The 27,979-nt window shown below is 46.1% G+C and overlaps 1 protein-coding gene across 1 annotated transcript in view; it reads right to left on the bottom strand.

Annotated features, from left to right (window-relative positions):
- Positions 1-26,754, bottom strand: part of MSS51 (MSS51 mitochondrial translational activator) — a 35,360-nt gene extending 8,606 nt beyond the window's left edge. The window contains exons 1-5 of the mRNA XM_073634874.1: positions 26,592-26,754; positions 11,206-11,406; positions 10,907-11,062; positions 8,520-8,644; positions 512-1,075 (exon numbers count right to left, since the gene is read on the bottom strand). Of these exons, the coding sequence (XP_073490975.1) occupies positions 512-1,075; positions 8,520-8,644; positions 10,907-11,062; positions 11,206-11,387 (1,027 nt within the window). The 5' untranslated portion in view covers positions 11,388-11,406; positions 26,592-26,754. The remainder of the gene's footprint in view (positions 1-511; positions 1,076-8,519; positions 8,645-10,906; positions 11,063-11,205; positions 11,407-26,591) is intronic.
- Positions 26,755-27,979: the final 1,225 nt, after the last annotated feature.

Raw genomic sequence — 27,979 nt, 5'->3', positions numbered from 1 at the left:
CTCTGGCACTCGAGTCGCATTAAAAATAATGCAAGAACCTTTCCAAAGTTGCTGCAAAATTAAGTCGCATAGATCCGACGGGTGCCATTAAAACCAATGAGCTGCAACTTGTCATGCGACTTTATTTGTCCAAAGTCGCATGACAAGTCACACAAGTGTGAACGGAGCCTAAACAACAAATCCACACACTATCAGGTTGAAAAAAAAAAGAAACTGGAAATAAACTGATCCCCAGCTAAGATAGTTTCCCTTTAATATTTATATAGCTATTCCAATCTCAGTGTATATATATATATTATAGACCCTACCCTTTTGTCAGCAGTTTAATGTAAAGCTCTTCAGGATGCCTCCTTGTCACATGCTTTAGCAGAATGTTTTATGACTACAGAAGCTTTGGATTGCATTTCAACTGAGTTCTGTTCTGAGAATTCCAGATTCCACACATCCTTATTAGTGCTAGATCACGTATCACGATGCACAGATTACAGAGAAAGCAAAGTGAGATAAATACCTGGATGGAAGCCCACCACGAGATCAGGCCTCGCTGCCCGTTGGTTCTCCACCAGCGTCTCCCAGAAGATATGGTATAGGGCTTTGTAACCACTCAGGTAGACTTTTCCACGTGGGCCATAAGCTGTCAGTGGAGGTCTCATCACCGGGCCATGGACCACTTCTGGGCCGACCATAACCACCTCCAGACCCTGGTTCCCTGGAAACATCTTGGCAAGCTCATCGTAGTCTGTTTCCCGGATGTTCAATGTCTCGATGTGAGAGGCGCCAACCACATGCACAGTGATCGGGCCAGTGTAGGGATCAACGCGGAAGGCGTTCATAGCAAAACCAATGGTCAAGGGCCTTGTGAAAAAGTCGGTGGTCAAGCGTTTGATGGACTCTCTCAGTTCAGCGTTCTCAGGTTTTGGCTTTCCACAGTTGGACCAGAGGATGCCCATGTACCGTCCCGCCATGATGTTTGCTATCTTCTCCTCTAGGTTCTCCTGCATGGAGAACCAGTCATCCCAGGTCTTCACAATAGAAATAGATTTGGTCCAAGGGGAGGTGGTGAAAGGAATATCTCCTACAAGAAAATACAGTATGTTCCAAGGATTATTAAAGAGCAAATAGTGTTTGAACAACCTTCACTCCCATGGTTTGTCACCATTGCAACCCCTGGATGGAGATCTCCCTAACCTCGACCACTGCAGCGAAAAACGGACCTTTGCTTTTAGGGTGATTTACTTGTGTCGAATAATATATCAAATATTTTTGTGTGCTGTTCAATATTTGTGCAGGAGAATATTTTGGAGAATTAGGTTGGGTTGGTGACCATGACATCATCAGAGAAAAGACAAGGCAAACTTGTTTTGGAAAGTAGACAATCTGAGGTATTTAGCAACAGGCATGGCAAGTTTTTTGAAGTTGTAATTTTTTGCCACAATTTTTTTGGAAAGAAAGAAATTAAATAAAACTAGTTTTTTTTTCATAATTTATTTTTTTTCACATACTGTCAGCAGTGCAGTACAGCGTCATCATATGTCTGGTGTGGCGGGATACTGACTGGTGACAAGGATACAGCGAGAAGGCGGCAAGCAGACATCTTGTTACACCCACCGGAGTCATGCATTTCACACTTATTTTTAATAGTAAACTCAGCTTATATAGTGAAATTTAGTATTTTGAAATCCGGCAGACTGTTTTGATGTTGATTTTTCAAAGCAGCTGTGTTCTGTCAGATTAGCAAACCTGTGAGATCAGCAGCCTTGCTGCTGCTTTTAAAATTCAACATCTAAACAGTCAGACAGATTTTTAAATACTGAATTTGACTATATAAGCTCCGTTTAATGTTAAAAATAAGTGTGAAATGTAGGACTCCGCTGGGTGTAACAAGATGTCCGCTTGCCGCCTTCTCACTGTATCCTTACTAGGGATGAGCCGAACACCCCCCGGTTCGGTTCGCACCAGAACCTGCGAACGGACCGAAAATTCGCACGAACGTTAAAACCCCATTGACGTCTATGGGACTCGAATGTTCGAAATCAAAAGTGCTCATTTTAAAGGCTAATTTGCATGGTATTGTCCTAAAAAGGGTTTGGGGACCCGGGTCCTACCCCAGGGGACTTGTATCGATGCAAAAAAAACTTTTAAAAACGGCCGTTTTTTCGAGAGCAGTGATTTTAATGATGCTTAAAGTAAAAAAAAAAAAAGTGAAATATTCCTTTAAATATCGTACCTGGGGTGTGTCTATAGTATGCCTGTAAAGTGGCGCGTGTTTCCCTTGTTTAGAACAGTCCCTGCACAAAATGACATTTTTAAAGGAAAAAATCTCATTTAAAACTGCTTGCGGGTTTAATGTAATGTCGGGTCCTGGCAATATGGATGAAAATCAGTGAGACAAACGGCATGGGTATCCCCCAGACCATTACCAGGCCCTTTGGGTCTTGTATGGATATTAAGGGGAACCCCGCACCCAAATTAAAATAAGGAAAGGTGTGGGGCCACCAGGCCCTATATACTCTGAACAGCAGTATACAGGCGGTGCAAACAAGACAGGGACTGTAGGTTTGTTGTTAAGTAGAATCTGTTTGTAATTTTTAACGGGTACATTTTTAACGTGTTTAGCTCCAGCCAAAAAATCTATTTTAAGCTTTTTGGAAAACATAGCGAAGGGTTATCACCCCTGTGACATTTGTTTTGCTGTCTTTCCTCCTCTTCAGAAGATTTCACCTCACTTTTTGTCCCAATGACAAATGTTTTTTGAAAATTTGGGGTTTTTTGTGGAACAAGGATTGGAAAGCATCAGTGGAAAGGAGAAATGTTTTTACCATATTAACTCTTACAGGAGAGAATTTCCCTTCCTAGGGGTAGATTTCATCTCACTTCCTGTTGTCTCCTTCCGTTTGCAAGTAGGAGTCGTTTGTAAGTTAGATGTTTGAAAGTAGGGGCCTGCCCTATATACTCAGCAGAAATTTGGGCCTTAGGTGTTGTTGTGGCCACAAGACTGTAAGCCCTCACAGGGCCCTGCTGTGAAATATTAGATCAAAAATTGTAATTACATGCCCTTGTTGAACAGGGGCTGAAAAATTGGGCCTTAGGCACTGGTGCTGGTGCCACAACACTGAAACCTCTCACAGATACTCTAGTTGGAACGCAGAAATGAGCCCTGCTGCAAAGTATTGCATCAAAAATTGTAATTACACGCCCCTGTTAAACGGGGCTGAAAAATTGGGCCTTAGGCACTGGTGGTGGCACCCAGAACCAAAAATGTTCTTACAAGCTATCAGCGTGATGATTGAGGAGGAAGAGGATAATTACTCAGGGATAGTCACTCAGCATCAGCATAGGCAGTCTTTGAAGGGATCTGAGATTTCAAAAAAAATTATTCGGTTACATCAGCATCAGGTGCTTGGTAGCTGGTGGTGATCCAAGACTGATTTATTTTTATGAAGGTCAGTCGATCGACCGAGTCGGTGGACAGACGCACCCTGTGATCGGTTACAAAGCCTCCAGCAGCACTGAATGTCCATTCCGAAAGAACGCTGGATGCAGGACAGGCCAGTAGCTCAATTGCATACTGTGCAAGCTCTGGCCAGTGATCCATCCTCAAGACCCAGTAACCCAGAGGATTTTCGGTGGGAAAGGTGTCCAAGTCAGATCTTGCCCCTAGGTATTCCTGCACCATGTAAAACAGACGCTGGCGACGGTTGCTGGAACCGATCATACCTTGGGGCTGCGGACCAAAAAATTGTCTGAACGCATCGGTCAGACGGCCACCTTCTCCACCGCTCCTTCTTTGACTGACCGAAGCCTCAGCAAGACATTGTCCAGAAACAGGAGTTTGTAACCTCCCAGTCTCTGGGAACGCGTTGCACAGACCTTTCTGCAAGGCCTCCCGAAGATGTTCATCCTCTGCTCCCTCTGCGATGGCAAGATAAGGTCCGCAACCTTACCCTTGTAACGTGGATCAAGGAGGGTTGCCAGCCAGTATTGGTCCTTCTCCTTGATACCACGAATACAAGGATCATTACGCAGGCTTTGCAGGATCAGGGAGGCCATGCAGTGTAGGTTTGCTGAGGCATTCGGTCCGAAGTCCTCTGGGTCACTAAGGACGACATGGTCCGCAGCCACCTCCTCCCAGCTACGTACAAGTCCATGTGTTTCTTGGGACTGATCCCTTAAAGACTGCTGCTGATGCTGAGCACCAGGCTCCACCTCCATACTGACACAGTCTTCCTCCTCCTCCTCCTCCTCCTCTTCCTGTGTGATCGGCGGGCATGCAGGAACACTGTCTGGATAAAGGGGGCCTTGAGAGCTAAGGAAGTCCTCCTCTTCCTGCCTCTGTTCTGCCTCAAGTGCCCTGTCCATTATTCCACGCAGCGTGTGCTCCAACAGGTGGACAAGGGGGACAGTGTCACTGATGCATGCACTGTCACTGCTCACCATCCTCGTGGCCTCCTCAAATGGTGACAGGACAGTGCATGCATCCCTGATCATGGCCCACTGGCGTGGGGAAAAAAAACAAGCTCCCCTGACCCTGTCCTGGTGCCATAGTCGCACAGGTACTCATTGATGGCCCTCTGCTGCGTGTGCAGCCGCTGCAACATGGCCAACATTGAGTTCCACCTGGTGGGCATGTCACAGATTAGGCGGTTCTTGGGTAGGTTAAACTCCTTTTGGAGGTCCGTCAGCTGAGCACTGGCATTATATGACCGGCGGAAATGCACACAGACTTTCCTGGCCTGCCTCAGGACATCCTGTAAGCCCGGGTACCTGCCCAAGAACCGCTGCACCACCAAGTTAAGGACGTGAGCCAAACAGGGCACATGGGTCATTTGTCCCTGTCGGAGGGCAGAGAGGAGGTTGGTGCCATTGTCACAAACCGCCATTCCTGCCTTAAGTTGGCGTGGCGTCAACCACCTCTGAACCTGCCCCTGCAGAGCTGACAGAACCTCTGCCCCAGTGTGGCTCCTGTCCCCCAAGCACACCAGCTCAAGCACCGCATGGCATCTTTTGGCCTGCGTACTTGCGTAGCCCCTTGAACGGCTACGGAGCACCGCTGGTTCCGAGGACAAAGCACAGGAAGAGGCCATGGAGGAAGAAGAAGAGGAGGGGGTGGAGGAGAGAGGTGTGTCACAATCATTAGCATTTTGGAGGCGTGGTGGTGGAACAACCTCCAACACTACTGCACCTTGTCCTGCATCCTTCCCAGCTGCCAGCAGAGTCACCCAATGCACCGTGAAACTTAGGTAACATCCCTGTCCGTGCATGCTGGACCATGAGTCAGCGGTAATATGCACCTTACCGCTCCGCCCTGTCCAGCGAGGCATGGACATTGCCTTCCACATGCCGGTAGAGAGCCGGAATCGCCTTCCATGAGAAAAAGTGGCGTTTGGGTACCTGCCACTGAGGAACCGCACATTCCACAAACTCACGGAAGGGGGCAGAGTCTACCAACTGAAAAGGCAGCAGTTGAAGTGCTAGCAATTTTGCCAAGCTAGCATTCAACCGCTGGGCATGTGGATGGCTGGGAGCAAACTTCTTTCGGCGGTGCAGCAGCTGGGGCAAATTTGCCTGGTACAATCTGACGTCGGTGTACCAAAAGCAGATTGCCCACAAGTACTTGGCTGTGACACACCTAATTCTACACCTTCATTCCTCTCAGTGCAGGTCTCAGAGAGGACTGAAGGTATAGTGGGGTTGGAGATCTCAGCTGATGAGGAGCAAGGAGAGGTCCTCTTTGTTCTTTGGTGTGGGTCTTTTAGATACGCTTGCCAATGAACTGCATGGCAGGTCAACATATGTCTGGTCAAGCATGTGGTACCCAAGTGGGAGATGTTTTGGCCAAGCGAGATACGCTTGAGACATATGTTGCAAATAGCAGCAGTGCGATCTGATGCACTCGTCTCAAAAAAGGGCCACACCAAAGAACTTTTTGAATAACGCGCAGAGACTGCAGCGCCCTGCACATGTGGAGCTTTGGGGTGTGATGCAGTCAAGGTGCTGCCCTTAGGCTGGCCCCTGGGGGGCATCCTGCCTCGTTGGTGATGTGCCGCCTCCTCCTCCTCCTCTCTCCTATCAGGCACCCACGTTGAGTCAGTGACCTCATCATCCCCTCCCTCCTCATCACTGGAGCAAACCTGGCAGTATGCTGCAGCAGGGGGAGCATGACTGCCAGATTGCTGTCCTTCTTGGGCACCCCCTCTGTCCGTGCTCACGTTACTGCCTTCATCGAGCTCAGTATCATCATCAGAGCATTCCAAACGCTGGGCATCCTCCTGGAGCATGTACCCAACACTGTGGTCAAACAGTTCGAGGGACTCCTCAGGAGGACATGGTGGGGCTAGGGAAGGAGTCACTGATGACATTGAGCCAAGGGAAGAGGCCGCTGCTTTGCCAGACAAAGTACCCTGGGCATGGGTGAGAGAGGATGAGGAGGATGAGGACGGCTTGGTCATCCACTCGACCAAGTCTTCCGCATGTTGCGGCTCCACGACCAGCACTAGACACAGAGCCTGCTTGCCCTCTCTTATTGGCTTGTGACTGTCTGCCTCTCCTTCTTGGCCTTCCAGACATACTAATGGCCTGTAGCTGCACTAAGCTGGGATATATATATATATATATATATATATATATATATATATACTGATACTGCAGCTAGCAAAATCAACTGCCTGCCTGTAGTATGAGAACACCACCAACCTTCTACAGGTAGCTTTAGCTGAACACTGTGCAGAGCTCGCAAAAAACTAACTTGTAGCTTTTTTAGCTGCCTGCGGTAGTGATAGGATCAGGAAAACACCACCAACCTTCTACAGGTAGCTTTAGCTGAACACTGTGCAGAGCTCTCAAAAAAATAACTTGTAGGTTTAGCTGGACACTGTGAGGAGGACGCACCACATTAACTTGTAGTATTAGCTGAACACTGTGAGCAGGACGCACTGCACTAACTTGTAGGTTTAGCTGAACACTGTGAGGTGGACGCACCACACTAACTTGTAGGTTTAGCTGAACACTGTGAGCAGGACGCACTGCACTAATTGTAAATAGTCTAGCTGCCTGACTGTGGTACTAATAGGATCAAAAGAACACCAGCAATTTTCTTCAGGTAGCTGTAAATACTGTAACAAGACAAGCCTGCCTGTCAGTAAGAAGATAACAGGAACAGATCTAGCTGAACACTGTGAGCAGGACACACTGCACTAACTTGTAGCTTTAGATGAACACTGTGCAGAGGTCTCACTACGCTAACTTGTAGGTTTAGCTGAACACTGTGAGGAGGACGCACAGCACTAACTTGTAGTTTTAGCTGAACACTGTGAGCAGGACGCACTGCACTAACTTCTAGGTTTAGCTGAACACTGTGAGCAGGACGCACCCCACTAACTGTAAATAGTCTAGTTGCCTGACTGTGGTACTAATAGGATCAAAAGAACACCAGCAATTTTCTTCAGGTAGCTGTAAATACTGTAACAAGACAAGCCTGCCTGTCAGTAAGAAGATAACAGGAACGGATCTAGCTAAACTGAATACAGTGTATATATATATATATATATATATATATATATATATATATATATATATATGCAACACCTGGGATGCATATATATACACAATACACTGTAAGTGCAGCTAACTGACTGACTGTTCTGCCTAATCTATCTAACTCAAATCAAATGACACTGTCTGTCTCTCTCTCTCTCTCTATCTATGAACGCCGGAACACACACTACACAGGGTCGCCGTGCAGGCGGCCTTATATAGTGTGGGGCGTGTACTAGATCCCCTGAGCCATAATTGGCCAAAGCCTCCTTGGCTTTGGCCAATTACGGCTCTCTGTTCAGACGGCGCTGTGATTGGCCAAGCATGCGGGTCATAGTGCATGCTTGGCCAATCATCAGCCAGCAATGCACTGCGATGCCGCAGTGAATTATGGGCCGTGACACGCCACACGAATTTGGCGCGAACGGCCCATATCGTTCGCAAATGGGCGAACGGGCGAACAGACGATGTTCGAGTCGAACATGGGTTCGACTCGAACACGAAGCTCATCCCTAATCCTTACTGTGGACGAGTGTCCCAAGATGGCGGCGACGGTACGTCACTTCCATTACAAAATCTGACGGGTCGCCTAATCTGACGAACACCTGCATGCTGGGAATTTAAGTGCTATTTAAACCATTAAATAAATTGGTTTAGTTTCACTTTAAAGCAGAACTAAACCCATTGACTTCCAATGCAACTGTCACATTTGCTTGTGCTCTCAACCAAACTGTCAAACCATCCAATAACTGGTGTCATAACTGATCACATGTGCAGCATCATGGCAGTTGAAGATAAAACAGAGACCAAGATGGCAGCTTTCTTGGCTGAAAACTATAGGAGGGTTTTGTTCTGTTTCAAGCCATACCTATTTGAACATTGCCCATGTGGTCATACCCATTTTTGCTGCTTCCATTTCTGTTCTCCTTTACTGCCCTGGCACTTCATTTCCCAACTTCCCCAATCTGGAGGGAACTCACACCTACCTGTAAAGATCAGCCACTCCATCAGTCTGTCAATGGCAGCCAGTTTCAGTTTCCTGCAGAACTTTTTGTGCACAGGCCAGTTCTCTCTGTGACACTCCGAGCTGCAATAGTAAACGTTCTGACACCTGCAAGGAAGCACCCATGTATAAAATGTCTAAACAATTTCAGCTGACATTTTGCTTTTGGTGTATTTAAAGTGAACCTGTCTAAAAGTAAGGGAACTGCCATTGTATTGCGGTGCATTGAATTTAGACTTCAGTGGCTCATGTGCACTCTCTATGCATTCTACACATCTCATAGTCCATAGCCCATCTCAGGAGCAAGCAAGAGAGAGTGGCTAAGTTCCTACATACAGTGGGACCATGAAGAACGAACATAGCCACCCTCTAACAGGAGGTCAGATCACAGCAGCAGAAAAAAAAGAATTTAGAGATTTGGAGGAGGCTGAGAGCAATAGAAGGGACTTTTCTCAGTTAAGAATATATTTGTGTAGCACCCTCCTAATTGGGTTGCTAGGATGAGAGGTAAATTTAGTACTTTTTGGCTCCTGTAATCAGCAGGGCAGTTGTAGATTTCTTTTGGCTGTTCTGGGTTTCACAGGCTGCTGGTTTGATTGCTCTCCCCTGCCTTCTGGAGATTTCTAGAACATAGGGAGTACAGGAAAGTCAAATGGACAGCATGAATATTTATGGTGCTGCAGCCAATCCCTAGGGAGGTGGGCCTTGAAGATGGCAGAGGAGCGCATAAATAGTTTGATTGCTTTCCCCTGCCTTCTGGAGATTTCTAGAGCATAGGGAGCGGAGCAAGGCAAATGGGCAGCACAAATATTTACGGTGCTGCAGTCCATCCCTGGGGAGTTGGGCACAGAAGGTGGCCGAAGTACGCATAAATTGTCTAAGCTTTAGAACAGCATGGCTTCCTATTGAAGGGATTCCACCTGCCCATTTGGGGGTGGTTACTCCTATCCCAAAACTTCCTACTGGTTCATGCTGCTGGTCAACAAGGTCTTGGCTGTGGCAGAGCCGGGGGGGGGGGGGGGTCTCCTACACTTGAAAGTATCTCTAACACCCGAGACTTCACTTAAGGATGCAGTCTGCACAGTCTCACTGGAAGGCACCTGGAGGAAGCTGTAGAGCACAGCAGTGATGGGAGTAAGTCACACATGTGCAAGTCACAAGCAAGTCTCAAGTCTTAACCTTCAAGTCACAAGCAAGTCCCAAGTTACTGTGGCGAAAAGCAAGCAAGTCAAGTCAAGTCCCTGCTAGAAGTCAAGTCAAGTACTGTATTTATTGGCGTATAACACTCACTTTTTCACCATGAAAATCGGGTGCAAATAGCACGTGCGTGTTATACGCCAATACTTCAATGTTAGCTGCCTCAGAGGGGACAGGGAGGGGGGCGAGACGAGCGCCGTCAGATTACATACTGTGAGAATCTCCTGTTTACTTGGCGGCTTCTGTAATAGGAAGTCCCATCTCCTGGGCCGCCATTAGACCACTGTTCTGTCTATGATAGGAGATTCTCATTGTATGTAATCTGTCGGCGCTTGTTCCGCCCTCCCTCCCTGTCCCCTCTAGGCTGCAGATGGGCATTGATCAGGCTGCACTGATGGCAATGGTGAGGCTGCTGCATTGATGGCAATGGTGAGGCTGTTTCATTGATGGCAATGGTGAGGCTGCATTGATGTGGACTGATGAGACTGCATTGATGCATTGATGGCACTTGTGAGGCTGCAGATGGGTATTGATCAGGCTGCATTGATGGCAATAGTGAGGCTGCAGATGGACACTGACCCTTATTTTGCTTCAAAGTTCCTTATTTAAAAGTTTTTTTCCTGACACTTCCCTCTTAAAATGAATGTGCGTGTTATACGCCTGTGCGTGTTATACGCCGATAAATACGGGTAATTTATTTTGGTCTAGTCACAAATTAAGTCAAAATACTGATCTACCCCGAAGTCGGGACTTGGGGGGAGCTTTCTTTTGTGGGGGGTGCGGCTTTTGCCTAGGCCAAGACAAAGCACTGGTGGTGCCAAGTCATTGCAAGTCAAATAGCCCAAGTCAAAGTCAAGTTGCAAGTCATTAGTGACAAGTCAAGTCGAGTCATTTATTTAATTTTGTCAAGCAAGTCGCAAGTCCTCAAACAGGTGACTCGAGTCCCCCACCTCTGGAGCACAGCTGCTCTCCTGGCCTCATGAGGACTACTTTATTACCAGATCCTGAGACAGTGTACAATTTGGGATAGCTAAGCCAAGTAGTTTCTCTCCTGAGGGTTCATAACCCTGGCCTCCCCTAGACTCTCGTGGTATAATGGTACTCTGAACTTAGCAGGAGTTCTGTTCCTGAAGATGAGATGATGTGGTAGCACAATGTAACTCCGGACTCTACCTTTTACAACGCCTCATACTACGGGCATCGGGAGCACTGGACGGGAGCTTCTTGCACTGAACGCAGAATTTGTAAGTGTCCTCCATCTTCTGAAACATCTCAGAATATGACCTGATGCCGAAATTTGTAGCAAGATTGTTACCTTCCACTGCAGACCTGTGAAGAGCAGAGAGACAAACAGACGTGAAATACTGGACCCTGATTTGGGCTAAGCAAAAATAAATATTGGGTTACTGTTATTTGGTCCTTAAAATTTAGATGTGGGAGAACAAGGGACAATATGGCGTCTCTCTAGTCACCTGTACTCCTCTAGGCTCCCCATGTTCAGTTTCTGCAGGATGACGTTGGACAAGCCGGGTACTTTGCTGTCCATGGCCATGAATCCCAGAGAGTCGGTATAGTAGCCGCTGGTGGCTCCTGGGGCCAATTTAGGGTTATCAGCGGATTTCAACTTTGCAGGTCTCATCTTTTTCTCAGCCATGGAGTCTGCAGGTATAGAGCTGCATTGGAGGCAAAAAGTGGATCATCATTATCAGTATTATATTGTTTTTCCAAAATATCAGAACAAGATGGAGTCATCTTTCTGTCACTTTGCTTTCTCTTTCTACCAGCATACCCCTTTCATTTTTGAAAATATCATACAAAAAATGGCAACATGCTTTAGGCAAAACTCCAGGCAGATATCTAAATGTACAGATGAAATGCATACAGTATATTGGAGCTGTTTTACCTGCGAAAGGATTTGTATTTCTGTCCATCCAGTTCTGAGATTCACACAGATCTGCCATACAGCACAGTCCTGGCTGACAGGGGAAGAAAGATGATCTTTTTCTGCTGCAGTTTCATTTTTACTTACAGGTCTCCTCCCCACCCCTTTTCCTGTGACTGGACAGTAAAGGAGAAGCAGTAGACTGAGGGGCTCATCTTTGTCACTTTGCCCTCCCCTCCTATCAACATGCTTTTTGAACTGCAGCATTGGCTCCTTGAGCTGTTTCTTTTTCACCTTTTCCAAGCTCTGCTGTCAATACCAAGTCAAAGTCGGGGACTTACACTGCATGCATTGAAAAATATACATTTAACCATTATACTGCCACCAATGTCAGACCGCTTCCGTACACCCTCCTCGAAGGAGGATCGAAGGATCAGGTATAGTATGCTCACCCCATGAAAAAATGAGCATTTTACCAAAAGATTGGATAATATATTGAGTTTAGGTGCCCAGAATTAATTTTAGTGTTTCTTTACTAAAATGTTATGTTTCGTAAACCATTGTGCTAATATGATGTGATGTAAAAACTGGAAGTCTGGAACTACTGCTATTTTGTTCTCTAGATCAGGGGTCTCCAAACTTTCTAAACAAAGGGCCAGTTTACTGTCCTTCAAACATTAGTGGGGCAGCACTGTGACCAGCGGGAGTAGAAAATGTCCTGGCGTCAGAAGAAGTAATCAATGCCCCATGATTGGTATTAGGGGGAGGAATAGTGCACCATCATTGATGTCAATAGGAGGAATAGTGCCCATCACTGGTGTCAATGAGAAGAATAGTGCCCTATCATTGGTATCAATGAGAGGAATAGTGCACCATCATTGGTGTCAAAGGGAGGAATAGTGCGCCATCACTGGTGTCAGTGGGAGGAATTGTACCTCATCCTTGGTGTCATTGAAAAGAATTGTGCTCCATAGTTGGTGTCATTGGGAGGAATAGTGCCCCATCATTGGTGTCTATGGGAGGAATAGTGTGCCATCGTTGCTGTCAATGGGAGGAATAGTGCCCCATCATTGGTGTCAATGGGGGGGAATAGTGTGCCATCATTGATGTCAATGGGAGGAATAGTGTGCCATCATTGGTTTAAATGGGAGGAATAGTGCGCCATCATTGATGTCAATGGGAGCAATAGTGCCCCATCATTGGTGTTAGTGGGAGGAATAGTGCCCCATCATTGGTGTTAGTGGGAGGAATAGTGCACCATCATTGATGCCAATGGGGAGATTAGTGCGCCATCGTTGGTGTCAATGGGAGGAATAGTGTTGCATCATTGGTGTCAATGGGGGGAATAGTGTGCCATCATTGGTGTTAGTAGGAGGAATAGTGTGCCATCATTGGTGTTAGTAGGAGGAATAGTGCCCCATCATTGGTGTCAATGGGAGGAATAGTGCCCCATCATTGGTGTTAGTGGGAGGAATAGTGCCCCATCATTGGTGTTAGTGGGAGGAATAGTGCCCCAATGTCAGTGTCAGGAATTATGCCTCACTGTTGCTCATGGGGGAGGGGGGGGGGGATAATGGCCCAAGGGCTGGACAAAAGCAGCACAAAGGGCCACATCCAGCCCCCCCCGGGCTGCTGTTTGGAGAGCACTGCTCTAGGGGCTCTGCTTTCACAAAATATATCATCTTTTGGGTGTTAGACATAATCTTCAGGCCAAAAATTATTTTTTTAAACGTGTGCAAAAAAAAATAAATGAGTAAAAAATGTCTTTTTGCATTATTGCTTTAATCCGGTATATTAATATTAGCTCATCATCTGATTCAATTGGCTGAGTGTCAGACACAGGCGCACATGAAAGGCCCATCATCTGACACTCATCACTCTCAGTCTGTGTTATGGCAGCGGACGGAGGGGTTGAGATGTCTGTCCTATAATTAGAGGGTTCCCGCACAGGCCAGGAATCTCCTGTGATCTGTCACCTCCTATGAGACTAACGACATATAGGACAGCCATAGCACAACTGTATGTGACACCATGGGGCTGCAATGTAAGCGGTCAGGCCCAGGGTCACTTTCCATACATCAGTCTTATTAACACTTTTCATTCTGGGCACATGCCACTAATCCTAAAATACACAGAGGTCCCCGCCAGCCTCATCGGACATGGTCATTAGTGACTCCTGCTAGGGGGGGGTTATCCCAAATATACAAGTATGGACTGGCAAATGGAGCTCTCATTGTTTTCGGCTAAGAGCCTGTTCATACCTGTGCATTATAAAACGCGATCTGCGTTTTTGAAAACGCGGATCTTTTTTTATTGCATTGCATTAAAATTTAATGCAACACATAATTCATTTTACATGCATCCCTTTTTACCTGGGGAAAATGAACATGTGACTCAAAAAACACACAAAATTATGTCTATTGCGTTTTTGGTGCGTTCCTATAGACGTCAATGGAAGCTGCATTTTTGGTGCCTTTTTTCATGTACTTTGTATGTGTTCTCATTGACTTGATCTGTCTAATAGCATTTAAAGCTGACGTTTAATCCAATTAGATTTTACCTTCCTTGCTTCCCCTCTTTCACCTCATCAACATTCAAATGACATTTTTATATCAAATCTTTCCGTTTTCATTACATATCTTATTTGCTGTAAAAAGCTTCCTGATAACATCACCGCATCTTGCCTTAGTATTCCTCCGAAGAGCCCTTTGCCCTAATGCAAGCAGTGGGCTGGTTCCTGGAAGAATTGGTGGGTAGATGCCAGTCTGAGGCAGTGGGTGTGCTTAGTCAGACTAAATTTGCATGCAGACTGCCATAGGAAATGGTCATATGCAGTGGCGGCTGGTGTTTTTTTGTTTGGGGGGGCAGCAGGGCCGGACTGGCCTACTGGGATACCGGGAAATGTTCAGGTAGGCCGCCTGCCCTGGGGCCGCTTTGAGCTGTGGCTGGCTGCAGCGCTCCCCTCCCTCCGTCTCTCATCTTATGTGTCACACAGAGCGGAGCTGTGTCTGTGTTCGGCGGTGCTGTGACAAGGTCCCGCCACCCTAGACTGGCTCGTGTGATAGTAGATGGAACACTGGGTGGCAAACAACTGAACCCCCCCATCTCCCCCGTGGCAACTCAAACCACCCCATTCCCCCCCGCTGTATGCCGGTCGGTCCACCGGCACTTACCCCATCTAGGCGGCATGCATCGGCGGGCATCCGAGGAGGGGCGGGGATCAGGGCCCCAACAGCAGCAGGGATCGGGCATCTGAGGAGTGGCGGGGAGAGGCGCACCAAGCAGCAGCAGGGATCGGGCGTCCAGGCAGTGATGGGGATCGGGCATGGGGCACCAAGCAGTGGCAGGGATTGGGCATCCGCGGAGCAGCCGGGATCAGGCATCTGAGGAGCGGCGGGGAGAGGCGCACCAAGCAGCGGCAGGGATCGGGCATCCAAGCAGTGATGGGGATCGGGCATCCGAGGATAGGCGGGGTTTGAGGCACCAAGCCGTGGCAGGGATCGGGCATCCACGGAGCAGGCAGGATCGGGCATCCAGGCATCGGCCAGCAGCTCTTCTCCTCCTCACTTCCGCCTTGCGTCTCCTCCCCCTCCTCCTAGGCATCCAATAGGATCGCCTGTCCTTTCAGCCAATCAGGTGACAGGTATCAGCTTCCCGATTGGCCGGGAGGAGGATCAATGTTGCAATAGCGAATATTCATTCGCTGTTGCAACACAATTGGGTGGGCTCCAGACGTAATACTCTGCATCCCGAACCCACCCTATTTTGAAGCCTATTAGAGTCTTTGGCGTCCTGAAAGGGACCGGGTGCATGGATAGGGAGGGCGGCGGGCATGCATGGGGGGGGCGGGGCCTGTGCGCCCACAATGGACAGGCCGCCCCATGCCATATGAGATGCTGAGTCTCCATGATTAAAAGAACTGAAATCCAAGGAGTGAAAGGTGTGGGCCAGTGGCAGTCAGAGGAGGAGGAAAGAGCTAGATGATACTGGAGGTCTTCCACAGGATATAGGGTGGGATCACAGAGACTCTACGTTGTTGTTTTTTTTACATTTTTAATGAGGGCACTGCTTTAGTTTTACATTCTGCTGTCAGCGAGGAACCCCACTGACAGCAGATAAGTTATGGTTTCTCCCGCTCTCCCAAGCAGCTATTCACTAGCTGTTAAGGACACGTTGACCACCTGCTCCTTAACAACCAGCTATTCACTAGCTGTTAAAATAACCTTAGCTTTGACTACTAAAATATGGCATGACTTCATAAAATAGACCATGCAGTATTTTTTTTTAGTGAATTGCAAAAAATTTTTGGGGAAAAACGCTAATGCCCTGTACACACGGTCGGACATTCCGACAACAAAATCCTAGGATTTTTTCCAACGGATGTTGGCTCAAACTTGTTTTGCATACACACGGTCACACAAAGTTGTCGGAAAATCCGATCATTCTGAACGTGGTGACGTAAAACACGTACGTCGGGACTATAAACGTGTCAGTAGCCAATAGCTTTCCTCTCTAAATTTATTCTGAGCATGCGTGGCACTTTGTGCGTCGGATTTGTGTACACACCATTGGAATTTCCGACAATGGATTTTGTTGTCAGAAAATTTTATAGCAAGCTCTCAAACTTTGTGTGTTGGAAATTCCTATGGAAAATGTGTGATGGAGCCTACACACGGTCGGAATTTCCGACAACGAGGTCCTATCACACATTTTCCCTCGGAAAATCCTATCCTGTGTACAGGGCATAAGAGGTATTTTACTTCAGATCTAAATGCGGTACATACCGCTTTGTAAATGGAGCCCTAAACCTGAAAAATGTCTGTTATTTCTATTTTCGGTGGTGGCGGCACACTAGAGAGTCAGACTTCTGTTCAACACAGATCCAGCTTTTTGACACGCCCCCTGCCCAGTGCTCCAGTCAACAACGCTGCTCAGGGAGCATAAAAGCCATTGATTGGAGCACTAGACAGGAGGGGAGGGAAAAGTGTGTGTGCCGCTCACGCTCGATAGGGAGGGGGTATATAGATAGTGCGTCCGCAGCTGCTGCGAGAGTGCTGACAGGGGATGGAGCCCATTCTGGCTCCTGCAAGAGTTCAAGGAAAGAAAGGTGACCCCTGGAAGTCGCACATCTATAGTATCCTACTGCAATGAATGGAGTGGCAACTTCAGCCTGGACTCCGAGCAGGCTACACCCCCAATGCGTTTCACTCCGCCCCCTCGGAGCTTAGACTGAAGTTGCCGCTCCATTCATCGCAGTAGGACACCATAGATGTATGACTTCCAGGGGTACCCTTTCTTTCCTTGGACAGGAGGGGTGTTAGACCACTGCACTCTATATTGAGTCTGCCTCTCTAGTATGTTGCTAGCACAGGGTGTATGTAATTGGGACAGGAGGGCACAGGCAGCTTTTAAAACATTATCAGGCTCCTCCCCATATGTAAAGCTGGCCAAAGTTGGATCAAAATTTGGCCAGTTCAGTAGGGACCAGACAAATTTCGATCCATGTGTGGCCACTGCTGCTAAACAGTAAATCTTTCAATCAACTTCTGTTAAACTGACCTGTTGAAAAAAAATGCTGCAGCACCGATCTGTGTATTCTAACCTCAGAGGAGTCCTCCTGCTGTCATTATACAAAAGTGCGAACATATGGATGGGGGAATCGGTTCAGCTTTTTTTTTATTGCATGCATGGCAAGCTCTAAAAATGTTTTTCCTGATGCCAATATGGCAGCACACATGTGATATAGCTCCGCCCATATATTCACCCACGGGACCTCTCCCCATTCTCCATTTTTATGCCTTTAACCACTTCAGCCTCGGAAGGATTTTCCCCCTTAATGACCAGGACATTTTTTGAGATACGGTACTGCATCGCTTTAACTGACAATTGCGCAGTCGTGCAATGTTGTACCCAAACAAAATTGACGTCCGTTTTTTCCTACAAAAATGGAGCTTTATTTTGGTGGTATTTGATCACCTCTGCAGTTTTTATTTTTTGCTGTATAAAAAAAAAAGAGCGATAATTTTGAAAGAAAAACATTTTTTTTTTACTTTTTGCTATAATACATATCCAAAAAAAAATATATAAAAAAAGTAATTTATTCATCAGTTTAGGCCGATATATATTCTTCTACATATTTTTGGTAAAAAAAAAAAAAACGCAATAGGCGTATATTAATTTTTTTCCACAAAACTTATCGCGTCTACAAACTATAGGATAGATTTAGAGACTTTTATTTATTTTTTAATTGTTTTTACTGGTAATGGCGGCGATCTGCGGTTTTTAGCAGGACTGCGACATTGCGGCGGACAAATCCGAACCCAAATAACACTTTTTGGGGACATTATTACATTAATAATGCTATAAAAATGCACTGATCAATGTAAAAATGGCACTGGCAGGGAAGGGGTTAACAGTAGGGGGCGGTCAAGGGGTTAACTTTGTTCCCTGGGTGTGTTCTAACTGTAGGGGGATGGGCTGGCAGGGACATGACAGAGATCACTATTCCGATCACTGGGAACAGCAGATCTTTGACATGTCCCCTGTCAGAATGGGGATCCGCCTTGTTTACAAAGCCATTCTGCCTCTATAGTAGACGATCGCGGGTCACCTGACCCGCGGGAAAGTTTCCGCAGCATGCAGCGAGAGTGAGAGCGTGCCCGCTATCGCGCCGAGCCGGCGTACAGTTACAGCGATTTGCGCAGGAGAGCCAACCTGCCGCCATATAACGTCAGCGGCCGGTTGGCTAGTGGTTAAGTTTGGGGCAACACATGCAAAATGTCTATGGACATATCTGCAAAGCAGCAGTCTGGTTGCCGCAGTCTCAGGCGCTACAGGGAAGATCTAAGGGCTTGTATGTCAATGGACTTCAATGGGATGACGGTCCAGGCTTCTATATCTATTGTCATAAAGTTTGATTACACATTTTAGCCCCCCCCCACCGTTTAGCTCATTATTTGTTACATGTGTGCTGCCATGCTGGTGTCAGGAAAAAGGAAAATTGCATCAAATACTTACTATAATTTTCTTTTCCTGACACCAATCCATGGAAGCATACAAAACCTCCCTTTTTTGCCCTCGTTATTTTTACATGTAATGGGGGAGGTTGCTCTAGCTTTTCTTTTTATAGATTTAAACAGGTCCTGTGGGTGGGTATAGGGGCGGAGCTCTATCACATGTGTGCTGCCATGGATTGGCGTCAGGAAAGGAAAATTGGGGTATTTTATTGCAATTTTCTGTTTTTGTTTCCATTGCCATTGCATTGTACTGATTTCCGATCACTTTCTGCCCTGACAAGAAGGGGAATTTCCTTAATAGGGATATGGATAGTAATTAAAAACCTCTAATCCTGCTTTGCTTTTCCTCTGTTGAAAATGTTTGTAACGTATTTTCAGAAGAAAAATCATTAATAAAAATTATCTGATTTAAAAAAAAAAATCTAATTTAATCTTTTCCTGCTCGATCAGGAACAAAACAGCCTGAACTTGGATGGAACTTGCTCTAGATATACTAGTCTCCATCAGGGGAAATCAGTTAAAGCAGCACAGTGTCTAAGTGGTGGGCATTTCTGCCTGGCAGCACTGGGGTCATTGGTTTGAATCCTATCACCACCTGCATGAAGTTTGCATGTTCTCCCTCTGCCTGCTTGGGTTTCCTCCAGGTAGGTTATTTGGCTCCTGTGTAAATTGGCTCTAGCATGTGTATGTCTGAATGTGAGTTAGAGACCTTAGATTATAAGCTCCTTGAGTGCAGGGACTGATGTGAATGTATAAAAATATGTAAAGCACTGCATAAATTGATTGTGCTATATAGGTATGGTACCTGTAATAAATAATAAAGCCCAGTTGAACTTACTGTATTATTACTGTAACGCAATCAGGATGCATAAACAGTAATATCTTCTTTCTTATTAGCAACCTGTACTAGCAGCACACTAGAGAGCCAGACCTCTGCTCAACACATTCAAGATCTCTAGCAGTCTGACATGCCCCCTGCCTGAAAGAGGACAGAACTAACGATGACGCAATATGCAGAAGATGGTCAAAGCGTGTTCCCAGGATCCTGAGTGGGAGTTATCCACCAGTCCGGTTCAAGTCCCCAACACTGCCCAGTGTGCCTATCAACAGGGTGCACACTACCTGGTTGGCTCTATTTATTGGAGCCCTGGGCAGGGGGCATGTCAGACCACCTCTGCGCTGCACAGAGCACAGCGGCCTGGGCATTGTTGCCAACAGGGGCGTTGCTAGGTCTGCAAAAGATCTGGGGCTAGAGCCCATAGCAGCGGTCAGCAACCTTTTTGTATGCCCGCGTGGGGGAGGTGGTAAGCAATTTTTCACGGGCGATGGCTGGTGTTGGAGCTTCAATCATCATGGCACCATGGTTGATATGGTGTCAGGGTGATTGAAGTGCATTGTTTCTATTGTTACATTCTAATATATAATAAAGTGGTTCAACTCACCATACTGCAGAATCAGTGGGAGCCCTGGGCGTGTCACTTGCCACATCTCCTGCCACCAGATGCAGCGTGTCACTTGCCACTAGATGTGGATTATCACTTGCCATGTCGCCTGCCACCATTTGCAGATTGCCACTTGCCACGTTACCTGCCACCATTTGCAGATTGCCCCATCACCTGCCACCATTTGCAGATTGTCAATTCCCACGTCTCCTGACACCATTTGCAGATTGTCACTTGCCACGTCACCGGCCACCAGATGTGGGTTGTCATTTGCCGACTGATGTGGATTGTCACTTGCCATGCCAGCCAGTTCCACCAAATGTGCATTGACGCTGCATTGGTGGCAGGCTGACACCACTGGTCCATTTAGAGAGAGCAGGAGAGTGGTGATGCGGGGCGTCAGTGAGAGATGATGTAATCTCACTGCTCACCGCCGCACCTCCGACATTGAAGCAAGGGGGTCTGGTTGCAAAGTGGAACTCCACAATGACAGGAAGCACATGACCTCCACTCCACCATGCTGTGAGGGTGGAAGACCGCTGATGTGTGGAGGGCAGTGAGAGATGATGTCATCTCTCTGCCACTCGCCGCACCTCGCTCTCAGATTGAAGAGGCCAGGCTGTGAAGAGCACTGATGTGGAGCGGGCGGAGAGAGATATCATCTCTGCTCGTCCGCCCGATTTTCTACTCTCCTCCGCCTTTCTCATGCAGCCAGCCTGCCCGCCACAGGAGCCGCAACCCACTGGTTAGGCAGGGAGCCTGCAGCATGAGACTCGGTGCTATGGGCTTCAGATTCGGGGCTATAGCCCCAATAGCCACCCCCTAGAAACGCCCCTGGTTGCCAACCTAACAGATTGAAATTTACTGACGCGACACCCAAAATTTACTGGCACAGCCACGTTTTTACTGCTATTTCCAAAAGTTACAAAATTAGTTTTAACTGCAAAGTTCAGTATTTAGGCTACAAAAAAGTAGAATATGCAATGGGCAATGTGATTGAAGGCAGTGGTCATCAACCCTGTCCTCAGGGCCCACTAACAGGCCAGGTTTAATGCATTACCTTGGGGAGATGCAGACTAGAATACTGCAATCACTGAGCAACAAATGATATCACCTGTGATGTATTTCAGTTATCTTGCAAACCTGGCCTGTTAGTGGGCCCTGAGGACAGCATTGATGACCACTGATTTAAGGTATATATTAAGGCAAAAAATATATTTATTATTTTATTTTCGATATAGTAAGTAAGTAGCTCAGGGGCAGGACTCAGTAGGGCAAGAAAATAGAATGGGGAGGCACACACAGACATGAAACTGACTCTCACAATGACACTGACAGCAGTCTGCAGCAGCTCAGATGATTTTTGGCGACAACTCACCGATACGACGCGTCCCTCCTGAGTCACAGGGGCAACCTCTCTCCACGCCAGGTGGTCCCTTCTGTCCACTCCAGTCCAAACAGCACTGACAGTCCCGCTCCCGGCTTGCCTTGCTCCCGCTCTCGGCTTTAGGCACCACTAGCTTTGGATCAAAGCTGCGCATGCGCAGTTCAGAGCCGAGCGTTACAGCCATATTTTTTTACTGGCAACCTTTTCCTGTCACTGCCATTTACTGGCAGCAGAAAAGTGCCTGTTTTTTACTGCCTGCCAGTAAAAATACTGGCGGTTAGCAACACTGACCCTGGGTCTCTTTTCTAGTATAGGGTCTATTAATCCTCTCTGCAACAAACAGTAGTATTAAAAGATAAAGAAAAAAAAGATGTTAGATTTTTATGTACTGTTTATGCATCCTGACTGAATTACAGTAATAACATAGGAAGGTCCTGTTGGACTTTAAACTTCAAAAGCTGGAGTCCCAAGACTTTGTTCAGTGAGTGCCGTTTCTCAACGTGAAGGCGACTTCAATGAGGAAATGTCCTTTAAACGCTGACAGCCTACACTGTTGCTTACTATTAGCAGAAATGCAAAGGTTACAAAGTCAGACCACCAACAAGAACACACTGTGCACAATTGTGCCTCACAGCTATGTACTGGCTGCTAATGCTAATACCACTGCAAGGTTTTACCTAAGCTATCTATTATAGCTTCAGGAAAAAAAAAAAACTTTAAAGGGAATGTATAGTTTTTTTCAATGTTTTTGTTGGTAAAAGTGTACATTTTCTGTTAGGTGTTTATTTCTCTTTGTGACCCTATCTTAGCAGAGCTCCCAACTGTACCTGATTTCGAGGGACTGTCCCTAATTTGGAAAAAAAAAGTCCCTCTTTCCTCCTCATTTGTCCCTCATTTTGGTCTGATCTATATAGTTGTATATAAAATGCACTTTTTATCTTTTAAAAAGTGTTTCTCCAATTTTTTAATTGATGCATTTGTACATTTCAAAAGTCAGTATAAAGGAATAGTAGTGGCTAAAAAAAAAAAAAACACTTGTGGATTTAACTAATGTATATTTTTTGTATAATTCTGCTTTAAGAGGGTATGTCAGGGTGTGTGTCTTATGTCTACTTTTACTAATAGGTTTCCCCATATCAAAAAGTTGTCAGGTATGCTATTAGGGAGATTTTCCCTCACTTCATGTCCCGGCAACATTCAATAATTCATGTCACCGGAAGAGCAAAGTAAGGATAGTCTTAAGAACGTTGTCAGAAGCTCTGACCATTCACCCCTCTGCTGTTTGTTTGTGTTCCTATTGGAGCGGGGGGGGGGGGGGGGGGTAACTACAAATCATGGGTCACTATAGCAAAATTTTGATGCATTAAAGCACTCTGTAGCAGCTGTCAGCTTTGACAATACATGGTGGTGACCTCCATGACTAAGCCCCGTGGGTGGGACAAAACTCATAAGGGGCATGGCCTGCATGGAGCTGGGCTGAGGCTGTTTTTACCTAAGTGACTGTCGAGTGTGTTGGTGTGTGGCACTTGGGACTTTCTTCTTGTTGGATTTAGTGCACTGAGCCAGGACAGACTCTCCTCAGCCAGGACTCTTATACCGCGTACACACGGTCGGAATTTCCAACAACAAATGTTCGATGGTAGCTTGTTGTCAGAAATTCCGACCATGTGTAGGCTCATCGGACATTTTCGTCAGAATTTCAAACAAAAAAATTTGAGATCTGGATCTCAAATTTTCCGACAACAAGATCCGTTGTCGTGAATTCCGATCGTGTGTACACAATTCCGACGCACAAAATTCCATGCTCGGAATCAAGCAGAAGAGCCGCACTGGCTATTGAACTTCATTTTTCTCAGCTCGTCGTACGTGTTGTACGTCACCACGTTTCTGGCGATTGGAATTTCCAACAACATTTGTGTGACCGTGTGTATGCAAGACAAGTTTGAGCCAACATCCGTCGGAACAAAAACATGGATTTTGTTGTCGGAATGTGTGATCGTGTGTACACGGCATTAGTGTGCCCCACCGGATGGGATTAATGGTGAAGAAGCCTGGAGTGGCACCCCCCAGCTTTCTGAATCACTATGTGTTATTAATCTTAAAATAAAAATATGACTAATTCAAGGGCAGGCAGCTGAAGAGGATGTGATGGGGGAACCTCTGATGTGCTGGGGGGGGGCTATGATGTGACGGGGGAACCTCTGATGTGATGGGAGAACCTCTGATGTGATGGGAGAACCTCTGATGTGATAGTGAGACGTCTGATGTGATGGGGGAACCTCTGATGTGATGGGAGAACCTCTAATGTGATGGGGGGGACCTATGATGTGATGGGGGAACCTCTGATGTGATAAGAGAACCCCTGATGTGATAAGAGAACCTCTGATGTGATGGGAGAACCTCTGATGTGATGGGAGAACCTCTGATGTGATGGGGGAACCTCTGATGTGATGGGGGAACCTCTGATCTGATGGTGGAACCTCTGATCTGATGGTGGAACCTCTGATGTGATGGGAGAACCTCTGATGTGATGGGAGAACCTCTGATGTGATGGCGGTACCTCTGATGTGATGGTGGAACCTATGATGTGATGGGAGAACCTCTGATGTGATGGGAGAACCTGTGATGTGATGGTGTCAAGCTTTAAATGCTATAATAGAATCTGGAATTGCAGATGTCCAAAACCCCTAAAGTTTATGCCAAACATAAATGGTGTATAAAAGTCAATGCAAAAACCAAAGTTTCTATGCTATCTGTGTCCCGGCTAGGTCTACTTCCCTCTGCAATTATCCTGGTGACCACTGTTATTAGAAGACAAAGGGATGGGACATCCAAAATGTTACACTTGTCACCGCAACTCGAATTGAAGGCAAATCTTCCAAAGGGTCCACCCTGCGATGGTGACAACTGTCCAAACTTGGCTTTCATTGATCGAAATTCTGACATTTCAGCAGGGACTGGCTGAATTCCGATCAGTGTGTGGTCATCCCAGTTCTACCAATTGATCAACTCCTATTGGCGGTGGGAAATCCAAAACCTTGCACTTGTCAACAGAACTCAATTTGAGGGCAAATCTTCCAAAGGGGACATCTTTCAATGATACCAATTCTACAAAGCTGGCATACACTGATCAAAGTTCAGCCGGTTCAGCAGAGACTGGCCAAATTCCGATCAGTGTATGGCCGTCCCTGTTTGATTGTTTGATCTACTTCTTTTGAAGGGACATGCTGGAAAACATTTCTCAGCTGCGGCCAATCTGCTGCAGTCACTGATCAGTGTATTTTGACAGCGGCGGATGCAGCTATGAAAATACAATGTCCCAGCAGGGGGATTCCTCCACCAACCTCATTTGTGTGGATTGAAGAATCCGCTGGCTGAACAGCAAAAAAAGTGTATGGCTGATCTAAGGCCACTTGCACATGTTGCAGCCTAGAAGCAGGGCATCCCTTCTAGTGTCTTATTCCTCCTGGGAGGGACAGATGCAGTGTCCAGCCCCACTTCAGGCAGCCTATCATATTCTATGACTCTGCTTCTTGATGGCCCTGTGTGCAATGGGGAGGAGGAGGAATCCCCCCACTTTGAAGAGACTTCTTCTCACTTCCTGTTGCGTTTCCAGGAAAAGAAGTGAAATCTCCCTAATGAGATACAGACAACAAAAGAAGCACCCAGCAGGGATTTTCACTCTTTCCTACTCTATCCAAAACTAACAAAAAAGCTTTGTCTAATACAGAGGTCTCCAAACTTTCTGAACAGTTTACTGTCCTTTAGACTTTAAGGGGGCTGGACTGTGGCCAGTGGGAGTAGAAATTGCCTTGATGTTAATCGAAAAAAAGAATGCCCTATCGTTGGCATTAGTGGGGGGAATTATGCCTCATTGTTGGTATTAAGGGAAGAAATAGTGCCCAATCATTGGAAGGAATAGTGCCATATTTTTGGTATCAGGGGAAGGAATAGTGCCCCTTCATTAGTGTCAGTGGGAAGAGTAGGGCCCTGCAGCTGGTGCCTGTAGGAGGAATAGTGTCCCATCCTTGGTGTCAGTGTGAAGAATAGTGCCCCATTGTTGGTGTCAGTGGGAGGAATAGTTCCCCGTCATTGGTGTCAGTTGGAAGAATAGGGCCCTGCAGTTGGTGCCCGTAGAAGGAATGAGGTCTCATCATTGGTGTAAGTAGGAAGAATAGTGCCCCATTTTGGTATCAGTGACAGGAATTATGCCCTATTGTTCGTGTAGAAGAAAAAGATGCCTTGTATGAGAAGAAAGCATAGTGTCGCAAGGTCCTGTTAAAGGCATGCAAAGGGCCACATCTGGCCCCCCGTCTGCAGTTTGGAGACCACTGGTCTATACAATCATAAACTGTGCCGTAAACTTTGTGAATTGGCTTTAACAGTTGAAATATTACATTGATAAAATAACATGCACGGGTTATATAAAAATTATTAAGTATTAAATCAATGGTATATTACCTTTCAAGCAAAAGAAAATAAGGCACGGGAATGAAATTGCTTTTGTAAATTAAGCCTAATAAGTCAGTGGACTCGTAAAAAGCTCTCTCTCTCTGTGTCTCATATTTTATCTGAAAGGATATCAGTAGAAAGACAGAGTAATATCACTCAGCCAGTGAGGACTCCATCTAGTGCTTAATCTACAAATCCCCATATTTAATGCAATGAAAAAACATGGAAGAGTTTTTAAAACTGTAAAAGCTATTTAAAAATACTTTATGTTAAAGAATTTAAGAATAATTCTAGAAAAATATATTGTACTTCCCCTTTAATTATATGTAACCGGTAATATGTAACATTTTTTTGTAACCCCAAAAACCCCCCAAAAAAGTAACCAAAGCTCCCAAAGTGCAAATCTGCTACAAAATATACATATACAATATGCATTTAACTTCATCACCATTCAGTGTTAAAATCTCATTCCAGCATGCAAGATAAAATTCTTCAGAAATAAAACCCCTCCTGGGAATCTATAAATATAAATGAGTTTAGTTGTATTCTCTGTTTTTATCCAGCACAGAAAGGCAAAAAATAAAAGCGACTAAATTTAATCGTGCGTCATTTCATAATAACACTTTGGGGCTCGTATCCTAAAATAAAAATAGTTCTTTTTTTTTTTTTTCAGGTTTACCTCTGTGTGGAATTGCTGTTTCGGTCCTTGGTACGTCTTCTGCAAAGTCCTGAGTCTTGGGAGTGAATGTGAGAACCTCCAGGCTCCAAATGCCCCCCCAGCACACGTTGATGGGAAAGGAATACATCCCCTGGGGGGGTGGCAGCTGCCAGAATGTTTTAGCAACCTGTCTCCTATTAATATCCCCCACGTCTGTCTGGACAGGTTGGGAAAAAGTAAAAGTCTGTGGAACAAAATTAGGAGATCTCTGACCGAAATGTTCAATAAAAAATCACAGAATGTTGACATCACATAAAACGAACTTTAAAAAATTCAGAGCTTACCAAATAATATACTAATTTGCAGGGCTTTTTTTCTCAGAAAATAGGTACAGGAACTCAACCACGACCCCCCCCCCCCCCCCCACCACCACCACTACCAAAAGCCCCCTCCCAAACACACACCCTCCAACCTGCATCAAATTGTGGGTGCGGTTAAATCTCACAAATGGTGGAAGGGTCTAAAGCCTAGTACATATGGGCCAAATGTCAGGTGTCATTAGCTGGTTCAATAAAAACCATTTGACCCATATGTCAGACGGTCTAACAGAAGACGGCCAACGCCCGTTTGGCTGGCTTCTTTCGGACAAGCATGCTGGAAAACCAGCAGCCGATTGTTAGTACAGTGGCTCCGATCTAAGCTGTCTGCTCTTTTTTGTTCAACCCATTGGGTTGAATGAAAAAAAATACTGATAGTGTGTATTAGGCTTTAAAGGGGCATTAAACACCAAGAGTGCATTATGTACAGAGTGCAGAGTTGGGGGGGGGGGTTTACACACAGAGTGCAGAGTTTGGAAGTTCATTATGTACATAGTTCAGAGTTCAGGGTGCGCTGCATACAAAGTGCAGTGTTCAGGGTGCGCTTTGCATACAGAGTGCAGAGTTCGGGGGTGCGCTGCATACAGAGTGCAGAGTTTGGGGGTGCGCTGCAAACAGAATGCAGATTTCAGGGGTGTGCTGCATACAGAGTGCAGGGTTCAGCCTTCTTCCACAGCTGCTTACCTCTGCATCCTCTTGCATCCACATCTCACTTTCACCCTGCTTCAGCTCTGACCTCTGCATGCAACCCTCCTCTCCACTGCCCCACCTCCTTAAAAGCTCCACCATATAGGCTTGCTACAAGAGATGGTCAGAGACAACAAGCTTGCTATAAGGGATGTTTGAAGACTGCTAACATATTATAGGAGTTGTTAGAGACAACAAATATACTATAATAATTCTTAGAGACTGGGAACATGCTTCCGGAGACAAAGACTGGAGACCAATTACCTGAAACTGCTAGAGATCAATGCTTTTACAGGGCAATAGGAAACCACAGATTACTGTATGCAGAGGCCCCAAGGGCTGCAC

Source organism: Aquarana catesbeiana, linkage group LG06 (assembly GCF_042186555.1).
Source record: "Aquarana catesbeiana isolate 2022-GZ linkage group LG06, ASM4218655v1, whole genome shotgun sequence".
Taxonomy (NCBI): domain Eukaryota; kingdom Metazoa; phylum Chordata; class Amphibia; order Anura; family Ranidae; genus Aquarana; species Aquarana catesbeiana.
The sequence above is the reverse complement of the archived record's forward strand: the minus strand, read 5'-3'. Positions and strand labels throughout refer to the sequence as shown.